The sequence below is a fragment of the Mustela lutreola genome, chromosome 6 (genome assembly GCF_030435805.1).
Source record: "Mustela lutreola isolate mMusLut2 chromosome 6, mMusLut2.pri, whole genome shotgun sequence".
Lineage (NCBI taxonomy): Eukaryota > Metazoa > Chordata > Mammalia > Carnivora > Mustelidae > Mustela > Mustela lutreola.
Window position 1 is genome coordinate 73,681,080 of NC_081295.1, and position 19,099 is coordinate 73,700,178.

Genomic DNA, 19,099 nt, shown 5'->3' on the forward strand with positions numbered 1-19,099 from the left:
TGGTACGAGTTAAATGAGTTTAAACCATGCAATTCATTAGGAATGTTATTTAGCATCTAGTAGTGGCTCAGTCAAAGCTGGGGTCAACTCAGCCCAGGTGGCCCCTCATCGTCCTAATGCTCCCCTTCTTCACATGTCATTCATATCTTCTTAAGAGTGAGTCTTTACACAAAAATAAGAGACCACTTGCTTCACATGTCAAAGCACTGTAATGTTTCTTGCCTAGCATTAACTGTGGACAATAGGAGCAAGCAGGTACTGCCCAGACACTGTCAACCAGGCACTTCCCATACCATCTCGGATTTAATGTATTCAGCATTTATACACAGTATTTCCATGCTCAGCTGTAAATGCAGCTACAATACTTAGTTTACAGGCTGTGCATGCAGGGCACACTGGCTTACAGGTTCTTAAGTTCGTGGCATTGTAGAAACTATCACACTTTGTATACTGAAAAGATTTTATTTTATTTTATTTTTAAGATTTTATTTATTTATTTGACAGAAAGAAACACAGTGAGAAAGGGAACACAAGCAGGAGGAGTAGGAGAGGGAGAAGGAGGCTTCCTGCTGATCAGGGAGCCCAACGTGGGGCTTGATCCCAGGACCCTGGGATCATGACCAGGGCTGAAGGCAGACGCATAATGACTGAGCCACCAGGCACCCTGAAAAGATTTCTTTTTAAGCGAATACAAAATAATTACTATGTTGCCCATCATTTTCTCCTTCCCTCTTAGGGACTCTCTTACATGTAGTATATGTCCAAGTCTTAAAATAAGGTTTATGTTTTCATTCCTTTAAGGCAGGGGAGTTTACATATACCCAAATCAGGTAGCCTTCCCTTGCTAAAACATTAAACGTTATGTTTGCTTAATGTAGCCTAGTGAAGTGTGATTCTGCTCCAGTCTGTGACTTAGACCACATCCAGTGCTATTTTGGTTGGATTCAAACTGCAGTATTTTACTAACACTTTTTTTTTTTTTTTAACTAGCAAATAAAGTCCTAGACTTGCAATCAAGGAATACTACCATACTCAACCTAACTTCCTAGTCTCCCCTACTCTTACTTTCTAACAACGCATAGCTTATGTAAAAGCATATTGGACTAGCTTATTGCTGGTCACCTTTCTATTCAAGCATTGTTTCTTTCTTTCTTTTTTTTTTTTTAAAGATTTTATTTATTTATTTGCCAGAGAGAAAAAGAAAGAGAGAGAGAGTGAGCACAGGCAGGCAGAGTGGCAGCAGAGGCAGAGGGAGAGCAGGCTCCCCGCCGAGCAAGGAGCCCGATGTGGGACTTGATCCCAGGACGCTGGGATCATGACCTGAGTCGAAGGCAGCCGTTTAACCGACTGAGCCACCCAGGCATCCCCAAGCATTGTTTCTAATTCCTTCATGATATTTGACTCTCTTGCCCACCCGCCACACCTTGAGCCATGTCTTATGTGTCTCTTTTTCTTTTCTTCTCTTCGGTTCCTTTCAGAACTGCTCTCATAGTTTTAACCATCACCTCTATACATCTCATTCTCCTGTTCCTCCCCTTTGCACCTGAACTCTCTACAGGGCCAGAGGTGTAATCTTTGTAATCTTGGGCCCGAGAGTTCACTTGCCTTTAATAGATGTTTCCGCTAGATACCCCTCCACTGACACACCTCGAAGACAGCATTTTAATACGCTTAGACCCATCTTCTTCACACCTCCTCCTCTTTGTTCATTCTCTTTCCCTGTCATTAGCAGCACCATCCAGTAACCAGGGTTATCTTTGAGTCTTCTGCTGATTCGATAGTAAATATTGTTCTGTGTCCTTGGTTTCATACTCACCGAACTGGTTTCATACTCACCCAACCTATAGTCTCTTGTAGAACAGCTTCTCTCTTACCTTGTGAAATAGTTTCACGTCAAATCTTTCTGTGATTTACATTGTCATCCTTCTCAATCACTGTGCTCTGGGGAATTCTCTCATCTCTTCTCCCTGTGCTTCTTTCTGTCCTTTCTTCTATACCCCTTCTAGAGGGAAGTATACAAACCAACACATCCGATTTCTTTTCTTTTACCCCATTGTCCTACTTTCCTTCTCTTGTGCTGCTTTTATAGAGGCAACTCGAACAGTGGAAAGAAGTAAGAGTTTTGGAATCAGTCTGGTTACAGATGTGCTGTCACTTATTAACTTGTGCTCTACAGGTTAACCAACCTTTCTGAACCTCATCTGCCTATAAAGTAGAACTAGATCCTTATAGGGCTAATGTCAGGGCATAATGATATAAAGAATGTGATGGTCAGGCTCTGTGCACTCATCAGCTCTCAACCCTTCCATATTAATTCTCATTAGCAGAAAGGAGGACAGGAGACCTGTGCTCTCCTTGTTCTACATCTCTTCCATCTCAAAGGCTCTGGGCCATATTTAATGAGCATCTCTGGCAGAAGCTCATTATTCCGACCTTCACTACCAGTGGTTGCTGCTACTTTACCACAATTCATTTCAAACACAACTGACTCCTTGCTGGGCAAAGAAGGCGTTTTTATTTCCATTTTAAAAATGAGAAGGGGCACCTGGGTGGCTCAGTCCATTAAGCATTTGCCTTCGGCTCATGTCATGATCTCAGGGTGCTGGGATCTTCATAGGACACTCTGCTCAACGGAGAGCCTGCCTCTCCCTCTCTCTCTCTGCCCCTTCCTACCCTCCACTCATGCTCTCTTTCTCTGCCTCTCTCAAATAAATAAATAAAATCTTTTATAAAAAACGTATTTAAAAACGAGGAAAACAAAATCACAGAAGTTACGCAGTTGACCCAAAGTACGTACTTAAAAGCAAATGTGGGGAAATTATCCTCAGGAAATGTGTCCTTAGGCATAATAATGTACTTTGATATTAGTTAGCTCTCAGCAAGTTGATTTCCAATTTTAGTTTGTTTGTACTTTTCAATTTAGTCAGTGATTAGTGTTTGCAAGTTGCCTAAGAATTGTGAGAAGAGCTTCCATAAGATCTACTCCATCATCCATTTACCGGGCAGAACCAATTTTATTCGTTTTAGACTGATGAGGAATATATCCTTTTTTTTTTAATTTTTTAAGATTATTTATTTACTTATTTGATAGAGATTACAAATAGGCAGAGAGGCAGGTGGGTGGGGGGGAAGCAGGCTCCCTGCTGAGCAGAGAGCCCGATTTGGGGCTCAATCCCAGGACCTTGAGATCATGACCTGAGCTGAAGGCAGAGGCTTAACCCACAGAGCCACTCAGATGCCCCCTTATTTTTAAAATGATTATGAAATACTTGCCAGTTTCTCCTCGGAGGAGCCATTCCAGTGTTAAATTTTCCTTACTTTAAATAAGGTCTTTAAGTAATCAATTTTGCCTTGAATGAAGATGGAGGAGAGAAGACTTTCTTTGCTCCTTCAGAGTGACCATGAGCCTTTGAGTCAGACAGAACTGAATTCAAATTTCACCTTTGTTTTTTGCCACATATTAGCTCTGTAACCTTGAAAAAGTTATGGAGTATCTTTAAACCAGGTATTTTAGTATCTATTACTAAGTTCACTCTAAACATTATATTAGGTCAGATGGATAAAGAACTTTCCAGAAATTGGCTGAGAGTCCATGCTCGGTAAGGGGCAGTGAGTACACGGCATGTGTTCCATCCAGGGAATAGGTTTCACATTTATTATAGTCAGGGGAATTCAAATCATGTAAAAAACAAAACATGCAAAAGGAATGTTGTTGAAATGACAGCCCCACAGTTGTGCTCAGTTACAAGACATGATAGTCTCTGAATAGTGATGACCATAGTGTTTCTCTTTTTATATTTCTTTCTCTTTATTGTTTCCAGGATGTGATATTGTCCTCGTCTTTTATCCACCAAATAATTTAAATGATTTGTAGAAAACATACAGCGTCTACTTATCTGGGTCTCATTAAATCTTAATTATAAGGAAAAGGCAACTACTTTTGCAGGTGTGCTTTGTGTGTGTGCTTTCGACTTACATAAAAGTAACCTCCTCTCCTCTGCCCCTCTTTTTCCCAAACGAGGAGGACAGTGAGGATCTGAAATGCCAGCTGCAGTTCGCGAAGGAAGAAGCTGCTCTGATGAGGAAGAAGATGGCCAAGATCGACAAAGAGAAGGACCGATTCGAACACGAGCTTCAGAAGTACAGATCCTTTTATGGGGATCTGGACAGTCCTTTGCCCAAAGGAGAAGCCGGGGGGCCTCCCAGCACCAGGGAGGCTGAGCTCAAGCTGCGGCTGAGGCTCGTGGAGGAAGAAGCCAACATCCTGGGCAGGAAGATCGTGGAACTGGAGGTGGAGAACAGAGGCCTGAAGGCAGAACTCGACGACCTGAGAGGGGACGACTTCAACGGCTCGGCCAACCCGCTCATGAGGGAGCAGAGCGAATCCCTGTCAGAGCTGCGGCAGCACCTGCAGCTGGTGGAGGATGAGACGGAGCTGCTGCGGCGGAACGTGGCGGACCTGGAGGAGCAGAACAAGCGCATCACGGCGGAGCTCAACAAGTACAAGTACAAGTCGGGCGGCCACGAGAGCGCGCGACACCACGACAGCGCCAAGACCGAGGCCCTGCAAGAGGAGCTGAAGGCGGCGCGCCTGCAGATCAACGAGCTCAGCGGCAAGGTCATGCAGCTGCAGTACGAGAACCGCGTGCTTATGTCCAACATGCAGCGCTACGACCTGGCCTCGCACCTGGGCATCCGCGGCAGCCCGCGCGACAGCGACGCCGAGAGCGACGCGGGCAAGAAGGAGAGCGACGACGACTCGCGGCCGCCTCACCGCAAGCGCGAGGGGCCCATCGGCGGCGAGAGCGACTCGGAGGAGGTGCGGAACATCCGCTGCCTGACGCCCACCCGCTCCTTCTACCCCGCGCCCGGGCCCTGGCCCAAGAGCTTCTCCGACCGGCAGCAGATGAAGGACATCCGCTCGGAGGCCGAGCGCCTGGGCAAGACCATCGACCGGCTCATCGCCGACACTAGCACCATCATCACCGAGGCGCGCATCTACGTGGCCAACGGGGACCTGTTCGGACTGATGGATGAGGAGGACGACGGCAGCCGCATCCGGGAGCACGAGCTGCTCTACCGCATCAACGCGCAGATGAAAGCCTTCCGCAAGGAGCTGCAGACCTTCATCGACCGCCTCGAGGTGCCCAAGTCTGCGGACGACCGCGGCGCCGAGGAGCCCATATCCGTGAGTCAGGTACAGTTCTGCCTATTGCGAGCCACGGCGATGGCCAGGTTGGTCCGCGGATTCGTGCTCCCCGCTGGGGCGTCTCCGCGCACCGACCTCCACGCCCCGCTTCAGGGTCCCCGCGCAGAGCCTCACTGGGCTTCGTAGCCCCACAGCACACGTGTTCTCTCACACTGTCCTTCTTCAGGCCTCGGGTTTTCGGAACCCGCTTGGTAACTCCCTCCCCTCTGTTTCGGTTAAAAAGGAAATTTACACACATCCCCACCATCAGTTTTTGTGTAAAGATTAAAGGATCTTAAACATATATTATTATGTGTCGATATGTTCAGTATTACTCGACCGATTCTGATGGATCAGGCTGTAAGAAGATCCCAAATGGGAATCTTTAATTATGTATTTGCAGGTTTTGAACCAAGATTGAAACTGAGTTTAAAAAGGTGGTTTGATTACTAAGTATCCAGGATTATTGTGTAACTACTGGCAAGTGTACAAGCCAACAGTGAAGAGAGGATACAGTGTCTAGATCCCTACCAAAAGGAACAAATAGAAGTCACTCCTTTACAAGTGGAAGTAACAGGATCGTTATTTCTAGGGGGGAAAAAAAATCACTGCCATCTCTCTATGTCAAAACTGGGGAAGGAGTGTTATACTTTAACTTTAATCCAACACTGATTCAGAGAAATAGTAATAACTATTCCCGAACAGGGAAAACCAGCATTTTTCCTTCATCCTAATTTGTAGAGGCACAACTGATGAATTGGACTGAGCTGCTCTAGCCAGGTATGGTGGCCAAAGACCCATGCATTTTGTCAGAATTAACCACATAAGAGAGAATTTGTAAAAACACAGCAGGCAGCGCTACCTCTCTGGCAAGCCTCCTGTCCTGTATCCATTGGAGAACACACGGAAGTACAACAGCGTGCATGGCTTTTAAGACACGCAAGAGATTTAAATTTAAAGATCACTGTATACACAGAAGCATGATATTAAATTAACTGCCTGTTAGTCACAACTAGAAAAATCGCAACCCTATTGCTTATTTACCTTGCATGTTGCTCTGCTTTGTTATGAAAAAAAAAAGTTTTGCGATAAAACTTGTTGAATTTTGAAATATTAAGGCTTATTGTTTCTCAAATGTCAAATGGTTGGCTTTCGGTTTCCTTGTAGCAGATTTTTGAATACTTGAAGCATGTGGGTTTTCAATTATACCATCAGGGAAAAAAATAGAAATCAGAGTGAGAGAAAGAACTGTGTGTATTAATAGGTTTCAGATTTTGTAAATGCAGGCTTAAGGGAGGGTTCTTCTTCATCTTAAATTGAATGAATGCTTAGATTAGTTAATATGAATTTAAGTTTTAAAAATTATTATTAATTAACTCTTCTCTTTGTCTCTGCATTTACCTTCCCAGATGTTCCAGCCTATCATTTTACTTATTCTCATTCTTGTATTATTTTCATCACTTTCTTACACAACGATATTTAAACTTGTCTTTCTTTTTACGCTGTTTTTTGTACTGTAAATCTTTCATCATTTACCATTCATTGTAGTATTTTCAGTTTATTTATTTTGTCCACCCTTCAAGACAAGAAGTAAAAGAAGTATAATTTCTGTAGTAATCAATGCTATAAAAACACTGAAGACTGCCTATTTCTTTAAAAAGACCCATCTTACCACTACCAAGAAGAAGCCCAAGCATTAAAATATTTCAGGTAAGGAAGTAATTATGACTTTTTATATAAATCATTTCAGTTTTTGCTTCTTTCTTTTATATCTTAGTCTGTACTCTTCTTGCTAACTAATTATGACTTAAAAAATGCCAAAATCTTTCAATTATTTCTCAGTAGTTGATTATTAGGGTAATTGAAAAGCTGGACATTCACAAGATGGTCACATCTCAAAATATAGAAAGATGGATTTATAAAGTATCTTTGCTTGGTTGCATTAGACCAACAAGATAGTTTTGATATCCAATAAATGTTAGCAAAAATTATGGTGAATGAATGAAATGTGACCATCATGGAAAGTAAGCAATTTGTCGTGATGCTTGCTGATGGTATTATGTTTAGAAAGATGTGTTTGGAAGCATGAGAGTGAATTATGCATTAGTTCATTGAGAAAGTGATTATAGCCCTCCTACTGCATTTGACCAGCTCCAAGCAAAACAGCCATTTCTGCATTTACCTATTACACTTGGGCATTTGTTGCTGATCAGATGTGTTGCCTGGAGTTCTGGCCTCTCTAATAGGTTATCACATAGAACTGCTTCCAGAGCAGATGGTATAGTAAGGAAAAAATAGTCATTCTCTAGAATTTCATCAAGTTGAAATCCAAGGCCAGTAACATCGTTCCAGTGGGAGTTGTTCTCTAGGTATAAACTTGCTTTGGTGAACCCGAACATCTCCCTTTCTCTTCATCCCTAAAGCGGCCTGAATAGGTTCCATGTATCCAAAATGTCCTCTTCTGTCCATGTTGCTGACAGTGTACCTAGTGGAAAACTGGAATGTACCACTGCCATCAAGATTCAGAAATAGCAGCACTCATGGAAGTCAAGCACTCAGAAATGCTTTGCAGCTTGGCTGGTGGATATGAAAATCTGTGGTTAAAGTGAGGTATCTTTAAATAAATAAATAAATAAAGTAAGGTATCTTGCACCTCAGCATCAAGAATAATATGTGGAAAACCTTTGCTCTACTATGAAAGTTGGTTCTGGTAACGATCTCTTGAACCCTCATCCCCTAGTACCTCCATTTCCCTTTGAGTAGTCATTTAAAAAAAGAAAAACAAAAACACTTCACAATAGTTGAGAATTCCATTTAAAAAAAAACTGCTCTTAGTCTCCGTGTTGTTCTTTACATTTTTCTTTTTGGCTTTTGTTTTGTTTTGGAGGGAAGAGAGACCAAGAGTGAGGAGGAGTTAGCCAACAGTTGGAATCTGTCACTATCTACTTGGCTTTTCGTCTTAGAGATTCAAAAGGCTAGGTAGAACTATATGGCAAAAGAAATAAAATATAAAACTATATGGCAAAAGAAATAAAATAATTTAAGCACCGTATTTCGTAATCAATTATTCCACTGTTTAAAAAGAAAAATGATCTCAGGGAAGGCAACTACTTTAAAAATCAAAGTCTGTCTGTTAGAGCCTTGATTAAGCCTCCAGACAGCCATCTCAGGGGGACCATTTTAGTAACAGAACTGAAAGTCAGTGTTTGATGGCTGAAATTTATCTGAAATGTTTATTGCCTTTGAAGCCACACACACCTAAGTGATGATTCTCAGCTACCCCTGGAACATTTGGTGGTTTATGGAGGTGTTGTAGGTGGTCACAGTAACTGGGAAGCTCTAATGGCAGTAAGAGGCAAGGAATCAAAATCTCAAATAATTGTCCCACCCAAATGGTTAATATTGTCCCTCTGATGAAGCATGGTATGCAGTGAATGTGTTCACTTCAGAAGTATCATGGATAGTCACTACCCTGTGTGACTTTAAGAAACAGGTTTCAGAATTGTAACTTTCTTTTTCATGAAAAGAATCAAGAACTCAATATCTAGATCAGTGGTTTCTAGTCCTAACAGCATATCAGAATTCCTAGGATGTTTCTAGAATTGAGCCCCTCACCTCACCAACTGACACTGAATTTTTGAAGCCAGGCTTTTGTATTTTCTAAAACTCCCTTGAGCCATTTCTTTAGATGTTTGAATTGTCTAAAATATGCATACACAGCCTGACGCAAGGCTGCGGCCAACGGTGTGAGGCCAGCGGTATAGAATCCTGAGCCGTCTAGGTTTCAGCAGACCTTAAAGCTTCCGCCCTTCAGTGGATGTCCACATGCTCTCCAAAGCATTTCTATCTTTACTATATGGCCTTTGCCTCTAATGACAAGGCAGCTCTAATTCCACAGTGATGCCGTGTTAGAAAACTCTCTTTTATTAGCACAGGTTCTCGAAACCAACAAAAGCAGAGGAGACAATGGGAAGAGGACAGGACAGAAAGCAGGACAGAAAGCAGGACAGAAAGCAGGACAGAAAGCAGGACAGAAAGCAGGACCAAGATGAACAGTGGGCGGGTGCAGGGTCATGTGCACACCCGCAAGTGTAGGCACATACACACCCCCAATTAGAGTGTTGAGATGACCACACACATGTGTACACACACACACACACACATACGGACAATCCAGCAGTTGGTGGATTTGCACACAGTTATCTACTCCACAAAGCTTCCCATGTGGTGTGCCACAAGTCCTCTGGGAACGATAGGTGCCAGCTGACTGGTGTCCAAACCAAGATGAGAAGGCATATACGAGAGGTGTGAGAATGCAACAGAAATACAGAACATGGTTCCCTCTGTATTTATTTATTTATTTATTTATTTATTTTTAAAGATTTTCTGTATTTCTTCATGAGAGACAGAGAGAGAAAGGGAGGCAGAATAACAGAGGGAGAAGCAGGCTCCCCACTGAGTAAGGAGCCCAATGAGGCCTCAATCCCAGAACTCTGGGATCACAACCCGAGCTGAAGGCAGACACTGAACCGGCTGAGCCACCCAGGCACCGTCATCCCTTGTGTATTTAACAAACCAAGTAAGGAGGTGGCTGTTAGGTGCAGACAAAATGAAATTCAGTTTTTACTCTCCTAGCACTTTCAATTGGTTCGTTGACCCGGACAAACATGTGAACAGCAAACTCTAACAGGTACTCTTAGTGAAATGTCAAAACAAATAAACAAAAAGGCTCATAGTTGCAGCTTATTTTTATTGGACACCTGAAAGCATGTTGGATTTCCCTAAGAAAACAGTAAAATCCCAAGACATTTTTGCATGGAATGAAACAATAAATACGTATATGCATGCATGCATAGATACATACATGCCTATATGCTTACATACAGGTGTGCTGCATATATCTCCACAGTATCTGGTGGCCTGAATAAGAAAGGAGAGGCTAGCCAAAGGAGGTCTAGGCTGATCAAAACACCAGCCGCATCCTTAGATCTCTTGTTAGGAATTGAAGTCATCCTGGCAACAGGGATATTAATCTCACCTATGAACTTCTAAGGCATTGGTTTTAGACAAGAATTCAATCCAAGCACTCCATCTATGGAGCCCCAGTAAGAAACTGAGGAGGGGAAACAGGACTGACTTGGTTACTGCTCCCACGTTCTGAGAGAATTGGGGTCACTCTGACAGCTTCTCTGAAGTTAAGCAGGCAACTTTACAATATAGTTGAGTTCCAGGGAGACGTTTTCCAACTCTCCACTACCTGATACATACCCCACTTTCCCGTTTGTGCCCACATAAAAGCAAGCACACACCTCTCCCACACTGTAGTGTATAGTGAGACATGCATTCAGCATCAGGGAATTCAGACCTGCTTCTATCTCGTGGGACTGCTGGGAGCAAGTATGTAGGAGGTGGTTTTAGCAAACTGCCAGGAAGTGCAAAGCAAACTTATCCCTTGCTGCCTTCTCCCTGGTACTTAAGGCTGTTCTGTGAGTGCCCACAATCTGTGGTATAGCATCCCTACATCACCATCTCTTACTCTCCCTATAGATGTTAACCACATCTATATCCTGTTAACAGAGATGGTACCTGAGACCTCAGAAAGAGCATCCCCTGTAGCTTCTTCTCCTTCCCTTTGATCCTGTTACTTGCATTATCTTTGTTGTACAAAGCTAGTTCTAAAAGAGAAAGGCCCAGGTTTCTTTGTTCATCAAGAGAACAAAGTCCCCCAACTACTGAGACGAGGAATTTTCTCCTATTTGTACCTTTGAAGCTGTGCTATTTAAACATGACACTGACAAGAAATTCAAACAAGCAAACCTTATTGTAGACAATTCCATTGCAGGCACATTCTTGAGCTTAGGAAAGAGTGTCTTTGGTAAGTTGGCCTGGATTTAAGAAAAAAAAAATTTAGTTGGCTATTTTTAAGCATAACTGACTCAAACTCATAAAACAAGGAAAAATTCAGTGCTGAGCTTGGAATGTGTATTGGCCTGCATTTTGCAACCTTCCTTTCAAGCCGTGTGGCAGAGTTGCGACACGGTTATTTAATCAGCTGCCAGAGAAGTTTGGTATGTCAATTTGGTAGCGAAGTCCTAATTCCAAATATTCACACACTCTTTGTAGCTATATTTGGATAGAACTCCAGCCCACTTTCATCTGGTAGTCACGCTTTGGGTCAGATGCTCTAACTGAAGGTAAGGATTGAAGAGGAAGTGATAGAGCATATTGGAAAGTGAGAAAAGCTGTCCTTCAATGTTGATTTTCTGTGGTCCCAGCTGAGTGTTTGAGCTGAGCTGCTTATGTATCTATGTCAACAAACAAGATGTGATTTTTTTTTTAAGATTTTATTTATTTATTTGACAGAGATCACAAGCATGCAGAGAGGCAGACAGAGAGAGAGAGAGAGAGAGAGAGAGGGAAGCAGGCTCCCTACTGAGCAGAGAGCCGGATGTGGGGCTCCATCGCAGGACCCTGGGATCATGACCTGAGCCAAAGGCAGAGGCTTTAACCCACTGAGCCACCCACATGCCCTTCTGTACGTGATTTTATCAAAGGCTAACAAATAACATTTGTTCCTTTCTGAGGTTGTCCAACATAATGTACCGTGAAAGCGAGCAAGTCAGCTCTTCAAATTCATGTTGAAAGTACCTATCTTGACTTATCTATGCGTTTGAAAATTAAGAGGGTGTGAGGGGCAGAGAGAAGTGCATTTGTTTGCCCAGTGGCCTCAAATAGCTTATAAGGGAAGAGAATTTGAGAGCTTTTTTTTTTTTTTTTTGAAAGATATAGAGTCTGTTATTTCTTAAAATCAGAAAATTGTGCTTAACATCTAGTTTATAATTTCCTTTCTGTATTTTCACGAATCTGTGCAGCTTTTGCACAAAACATGTCATTTCCTCTGAATCGTGAATTCCTGGACACACAAAACAGAGTTTGACTTTTTAAATAGAACAACCTATGTGGCAGCCTAAATCAGTTCTTTAGAACTTCAGAGGGAGAATGTTACTTAACAAGTCAGCAAAATCAGTTTATTCTGGATTTTAGATGACTCTTAGGAATCTGAGCAACTTTACCTGGGTGGGGGCGGGGGAGCATATCTGCTGAGGCACCAGGGCCACTGCATGGAAGGTCTTAGCCTTATTCTAACTGCTTAGGCTCCATATAATGAAAATATCCACGTGAAGCCCCCAAAGGAGGTAACTGATGGAAAGTTAGGATCCCCCAGCCTTGGATGTTATAAGCTCTTTGTTTGAAGTCCTGCTATTTATAGAAAGTAGATGGATTCAAAAAAGCAAGGTAAACTCAGAATAGATAAGAAAGAATGAAGTTGTGGGAATCTTCCTGTGCAAAATATTTCAATGGCAACAGCATCAATAAAAGAATATGGTGTTAAGGCCAAGGACAGCCATTGGGGGTACTGTGTTTGCGTCTCTCGTGGATTTCCTGAGAGACCTTGGTGTGGGCCATGGGTCTGGCTGGCTCTGCAGAGTGCTCTGATCACAATGTTCACAGGGCTGCCTGGAACTGTGGCTTTGGGCCTCGCTGTTTGTACCTTTATCTTTAGAGCCTTTACCATAGTCTTCCCCCTTCATGACGACATATTTCTTCTCACTTGGGCACCAGCCCATCCATTTGGCACCATCCAGACAATCTCCCATTCTCATCACCCCTCCTTCTCCCCATTTCATGTCCCATGGAACTGATTCTTTTCCCAAGCTTCAATCAAAGCTTACCTATATTTACTTATTCTTCCCAGTCCTTTCTATGTGCTGGCTCTTCTTTTATGTGCCAAGGTGGGACCTGCCAGTAACTGCTTCTTCTGTCAATGAAATGTTATTAGACAGTTACAAACTGGAAATACAATACTACCACCTGTTGGTGATAAAGCTAACATTTCTGGTAGAAGACACAGGTGGGCTGGCTCGGCATCTCCCAAGGAAGGCGGGTGGGGAAAGGAAAGGGAGTAGGGACTTCTTGCTCTGTCTTTGGCTAAGGGGCATCTCCGCCCTGCTTTAAGGCTGGAACTCCTCCCAGGGAGAAATGACTCAGGGTGGCCCCCTTGTGGTAGACCAGCATTCCTGAGATTCTTTTCTGAAATAAGCGGTAACTCTAGAACAATAGGTCTCGTTATTGGTTATTATTTAGATTTTGTTCTCATCATTATCCAAAGCTCCCAAGTCAAGAATCTGGAAATAATATAATGAGGTGCTAAAAACCAATTTGAGAACAGTAAGCCAGATCTATCTCTAATTTTAAATAGCCCATAATCCTAAAATGTTTTATTGCTTTATTGTTTTATTTCTTCAGAACACAGACCAATACTTAAACAGAACAGTTAGTTTAAGACTGTTTCTTTTGAATATTTTTGTCATCTGGAAATGCCTGTACATAAGCCCCATGACAGATATGCTTGGCTAAAACCTCTGCTGACATGCCACCAACCCTCAGAATAGAAGAGAGAGCCAGCATCCCATGATTCTAGGGGGAAAACATCCAGAACTGGGGAAAGAGCACATTTGCTGAAACATAACAGTCTAAATATGTGACAACCTAATACTGTGTGTGTGACTCTCATAATCTTATAACCCAAAACAGATTCTCTAAGTATCAAAATTATATTGCATTTGCTAAGACAGAATCCAAACCCTGTCATTCTTGGACTGAAATAACACAGGACCAATTTGAGAGAACTAGCTATGGAACTTTGTAAAAATCCTGGCCTCATCACCTGATTCCAAAGTCTGGGGGAATGTTCCAGCTTTCATGATTTTTTTTTTTTAATTATTCTCTGAGTGATTGCAGGGTACAGCAAGGCTGAGAATTAACACTAAATTATGGGTCCCCTTGATGGAATGCTGTAGGGACTAGGAGGAGAGTCTCTTCACATTTGTTTATAAGTTTATTTTGGGGTAGTGGACTACTCAGGATGTGAGCAGTCATGCCACAGGTTACCTTTCAGGAATCATCAACATTGATCAAGCTCATTGTGAACAAGGATTTGTCTTATTCTTCTTCTGGGCCTTAAGATCCAACAGTTTACCTCGTACAGAGTTGGTGCTCACAAATACTTGTTAAACGGAACATTAATTTGAGTGCCCAAGACTTCTCCCTAAAGAATGAAAGAGAATTTAAAGGTCAAGAGAGTTCTACTAAACAACCAATATCATGTATCATAAAACATTTTGAAAATTGCAAAAGACATTATTCCAGAAGGAAAGATTATTTTAAGTGTATGCCCTATAATAGTCTCTACATTTTAATATGCATAAGAATGAGTTCAGTTTTTCAAATTCATCCCCTTTCCAATTGTTTCCATTTCCTTCTCAAGGAAAATAGAAATACGATACCCTTTCAACTGGTAAATATGTTTGAAGAGTAAAAGAAAAGGGACTTTAAAAAGTATGCATACCAGAAGTCAGAAGCCACCCAGCCTCATACACAGCCAGAGTTCCGTAGCATAAAGAAATTAAATAAATGACTGCTTTGCAAGGCTTCAAGATCATCATTCGATGAAAACTATAAATTAAATGTGTGCTGGCCTGCTAAAGGCAAAGTTGGAACATTTATTCCCAGATTTTCTTCAACCACCAAATTAAAATCCTTTATCTTTGCATTTGGACCCAAGATGCGGATTATCTCAGGACACAGGCCTCTGTAGGTAGGCAGTCATTAAGATAAATACTCTATTTGACTCCTGTTATACTCGGAAAATGGAGTAGCCTCTGCCTCATGTGGACTTAGAAGAAGACAGAATTTAGAAGTTGACAAGACCAGAAATCAATGTCTCATGCCCCAAATCCTTTTCCCTTGAACTCCTTGGCATTTTAAACTTCAAGGCACTCCACCAAGAATGAGAAGACCGGGATTCTATTCCCGGCACTGCTAGTAAGTGGCTCTCTGACCTTGACCTGATGACGTACTGTCAGGGCCTTCTTCCTCAGCTGTAAAATGAGAGGGTTGGCTAGATGATTTCAGAGGTCCTTTCTGGCTCTAAAATTCTCTACATCTAGAAACACCTGCCATGACATTTATGCACTCAATGTTCTTGTTTCACCCTTTCCAAAATGTTATCATCTGTGGTCTAAAATTATTATGCATATAGACCTTGTTAAGTCCTTTTGGGGATTTTCCTTTTTGTCTCTCAACACCTAACTGGTGTTGCTGCATTTACTTGACATGAAATGTTATTTTATTCATGTCCTCACATATTATTTCTACATTGAGATAAGATTAGTATGGGACCAGATTTGCATGATTCTTCCAAATTTTCTCCAAGAGACAGAGTAATGATTTGGGTCAATTTCATATTTGAAGGCATAAATATATAAATTGGTTTAAAAGCAATCTAGATTATACCACAAATTGCACTTTTGCCATAAAGTTTTCAGCCATTCTTGACATCAGCTTGAAAATGTCAGGCACTTCAAGGTACCCAGATATCCCTGAGGGGCTGAGTATACCAGCCTTGGTCTTTTATGTACCTAACAGTAGGAACTTTTCTTAAAGTATTTTTAAAAATGTTTTTCGTGGAAAGATTCAAAAGCACCTGTGCTGAATTTTTCATTGACTTCCTGTCCTTTCATTATATATATATGTGTGTATATGGCATGGAAATTGAAGCTAATACATATAAAAATTATTCAACAAAAAGGGTTGGGAAACACTAGAATAAATGATAGATGTGGAGCGAAATTCTTGTCAAAATTCCTAGTTTGGTTCTGCATAATTTCAGGTGAGCTTTACCATGACAAGAAGCAGATGAAGCACCTATGATAAATAATTACTAGGACTTCCATGAAGAAGGCATTGGAATTGATCCTGTTGAGTGACAGTACAGAGGATAGCCCAACATCATTTCTCCCATAACCTAGCCACATATTATCTGAAGTTCCGATAGGATTTAAAAACCAGTCTTAATTATATTTACAAAGGACACATGGAAATGAAGAGGTTCAGAGTGGAAAAAAGTTGTAGGGGCAGAAATGTTACCAGATAATTCTGTATAGGTGCTTTGGGGCAATCCTTTTCCCCCACTCCAGGATTTTCCTCCTGTCCTGGTAAGGATAGAGGCAGAAATATGCTACCTTTTTTGGGGTGCATGGCACTAAAAGTTTCCCCTCATACTCTGACAACAACCTCAGGAAGTAAATATAAGTATCCCTTTACAGAAGAAACACACTCAGAATTTCACACGGATGAGTGGTGGCAGTAGGATGGAAACCAAGATCTCCATGACAAAATTCCCCGGCCTCCAGTTAAAGAAACAAGTTCCAAACCCTACTCCTCCACATGGGCATCTTTCCATGAATTTTGGGAAATTACTTTATATCTCAGGGTTTTATCAGTAAGACTGGGTGAATAATATCAACAGATACATTTGCTATGACCGTGAACTAGGATAAAGATATATTCCAAGTACTTAGTGCAGAGCTTTGCAGAGAGCTGTCTCTCCCTGAGTAATCGTTACTATTGCTATAACAATTATGTTGTTACTGCTTTTGAAATGATGGCAGGCTTTTGAAACACAGCATGATTTCCTTCAATTGCACTAAAGTGCTACCATGAGCAGGTTATTATTACTGAACTTTTGAGCTCCCACGAAATACTCCCACAAAATATTCCTAGTAATCTGGAACCAGGCAAAAAAAAAAAAAAAAAAAAAAAGTGTGAAAGTGAATGTGTAATGTTTTAATGACCACGCAGGAAATTCTTCAGACTTGAAAGTAAGACCTTAGTATTTAAACCTTTAACAGGCTTATTTGCCGAAATACACACAAAACCGTTTTAGACACTTTCTTATAACTCATTTAAAGAGAACATGAGCAGAGGCATGCATGTACAAGTTCGTGCACAACCTGGAAATGTTGCCGAGAAGGCATCTCTCCCAGTATTTCCAGGATAGATTGATTTGGCCATGGTCTAGGGGGCCCCTCCATATACTTGGGCTGCGGTACACCTCAGCTGAAAGCATGCACGTGGGTATCTCGTGGTGGTGGTGGTTGTTTTCTTCCCATGATAAATATCATTCTTTCCCATGGTATCTGACTTCTTCTGGCGGGAAGACATCACAGACATTACAGAGAGCAAGCTGACATAGAAACGTGAAGCATATGATTTTGGTCTTTCCCTATGTCCTGCTTCCCCTTTATTTAAAGTCAGACGTTTGATACGTTTTCACACATCTCTGGAGATGGCTCTCGGTGTTGTTCTGCCACATACAGACACCTACTTGTCAAGGCACTGAAGAGGGCTTTCTGACTCTAGCTGAAAAAGGGAAAGAGAGAGGTATGCAAGGAGATAATTCTTGCCTATAAAAACTGAGTTGACTTTCCCAAATGAAATCTAAAATTGGCCATTGTCATTGTGTGATATTAACACCAGCTCTTTTGGCAAGTTGGAAAATACTGGGCTCCATTATAAAAGCTAAAAATGTCCTGGACCTGGAGTTGTTTACCCAGAGTATGAGCCGCTCTAAAGTTACAGAGCTCTGGTTGGAAGACTGGCTTGAAGGCCGCCTCCAAGTAACTGACGTCACAGTCGTCTCAGCGGCTGCTGTGACACCGAGCTGAGCAGCTTTTTGATTTGTGAAAGGGCTGAAGGTTTCTAAGGGACTTGTCAGTACTGCTCTGTTGAATGGTTGGATAGATTTTGCACTCCCATTTCTTGCAAAGAAGCAAGATACACTGAGCTGAGACTTTCGTCTTTAAAACAACAACAACAACAACAACAAAACCTAGCTATCCTTCCACTGCTAGTTGTGGTGGGACATCCATAGGATTTCTCCCCAGAGCAAAAAGGTATGTTTCTTTCTATCAAATGACTCATTGTGGCAAAATATAGAGGGGCTGCTGCTGATATGACTTAAACTCTGAACACTGTTTAAGGGGAGGGTTAGTTCAACATCTGCCTCTTTCAGTGTCTGTGTCTGGGCTTAAAAACAGTGAGCGGGGTGGAGTAGCGGATTTTACTGACTCCCGGGGAAGCAAGGTTCAGCTGCTGTGGGTGGATTTCCCAACTCAGGGCTGACAGCGACATCCACCCTCTGAAACGGTCTTTTTCAAGCACTGCTTCTCAGTACTTCGAGCAGTACTTCACCTACTGTGGAATTTCATTAAATGTATTTATGAGAATGCTGTTTTTCATCAGGATGAAGACTGTTTACATTTACAGAGTAAAGTTCACACTCCTGGAGATTGTTGGTATTTGAAAATTACAACGAAAAGTAAATGTAGTTCATTCAAGATGATGGTTTGCTCCCTCCATGACTAGTGCTTTTGTAATCTGAGTGGAAGTGCGTGCCATTCATAACCCGTGAATCTGCGGTTAGCTGGGAATCTTACACTACATCTTTTGTTGTTTAAGTTGATGAATTTTGGATACTTACTTATCCATGACAGAAGTTCCTTTCGAAAGTTTTCTAAGTTAAGAAAAGTAAAATCAGCGTGTCTATCTTGGAAGCTTTCTTTCTTTCTTTTTTTTTTTTTTTCCTTTCTTTTTTAATCCTGGATGTTTTCTAGCATGAGTGTATAACTGAAGAAAAACAAGGAAAGAGAAGGTAATCAAATGAGAAGGCAAGAAGGATTTCTTCAGAATGGCATGTAGCATTATTGCTTTGGCCTTTTTGAAACATGAGGAACATGGTGAAATAACAAGAAACAGCAATGAGAAAATACTCCCTTTTGCCCTGCATGAAATCAAATCGTGGTTGTCTTTGAAAGATGCATCTTTCAACAATAGGGGAGGAGTAAGGTCTTAATTTGTTGAAATGATGCAAGTGATTTGTAACAGCCTGGAGAAAGAGCTAGAGAGTCTTAGAGGCTAATGGTGCCTAACGCCAATGGGTGTGGGCATAGGAATTCCTCATCCCTCAAGCTTAAAGAGAAGCAAAGCATTTCTAGGGCCAATGATTTT

General features: G+C 41.7%; 2 protein-coding genes across 8 annotated transcripts in view; both read left to right on the forward strand.

Moving 5' to 3' along the window:
• SOGA3 (SOGA family member 3) overlaps window positions 1–6,736 on the forward strand; it is a 47,005-nt gene extending 40,269 nt beyond the window's left edge. For 2 of the 5 annotated variants that reach the window (XM_059177603.1, XM_059177604.1), the window contains exon 6: window positions 4,022–6,591. In XM_059177603.1, the coding sequence (XP_059033586.1) occupies window positions 4,022–5,335 (1,314 nt within the window). In that variant the 3' untranslated portion in view covers window positions 5,336–6,591. The other 3 variants (XM_059177607.1, XM_059177606.1, XM_059177605.1) reach the window with 3 other exon arrangements.
• A 35-nt stretch (window positions 6,737–6,771) lies between these two features.
• KIAA0408 (KIAA0408 ortholog) overlaps window positions 6,772–19,099 on the forward strand; it is a 37,638-nt gene continuing 25,310 nt past the window's right edge. For 2 of the 3 annotated variants that reach the window (XM_059177609.1, XM_059177610.1), the window contains exon 1: window positions 17,753–17,985. The gene's annotated coding sequence lies outside the window, so the exon portion shown is untranslated. Of the gene's footprint in view, window positions 6,899–17,752; window positions 17,986–19,099 lie in introns of those variants that run through there. The other variant, XM_059177608.1, reaches the window with a different exon arrangement.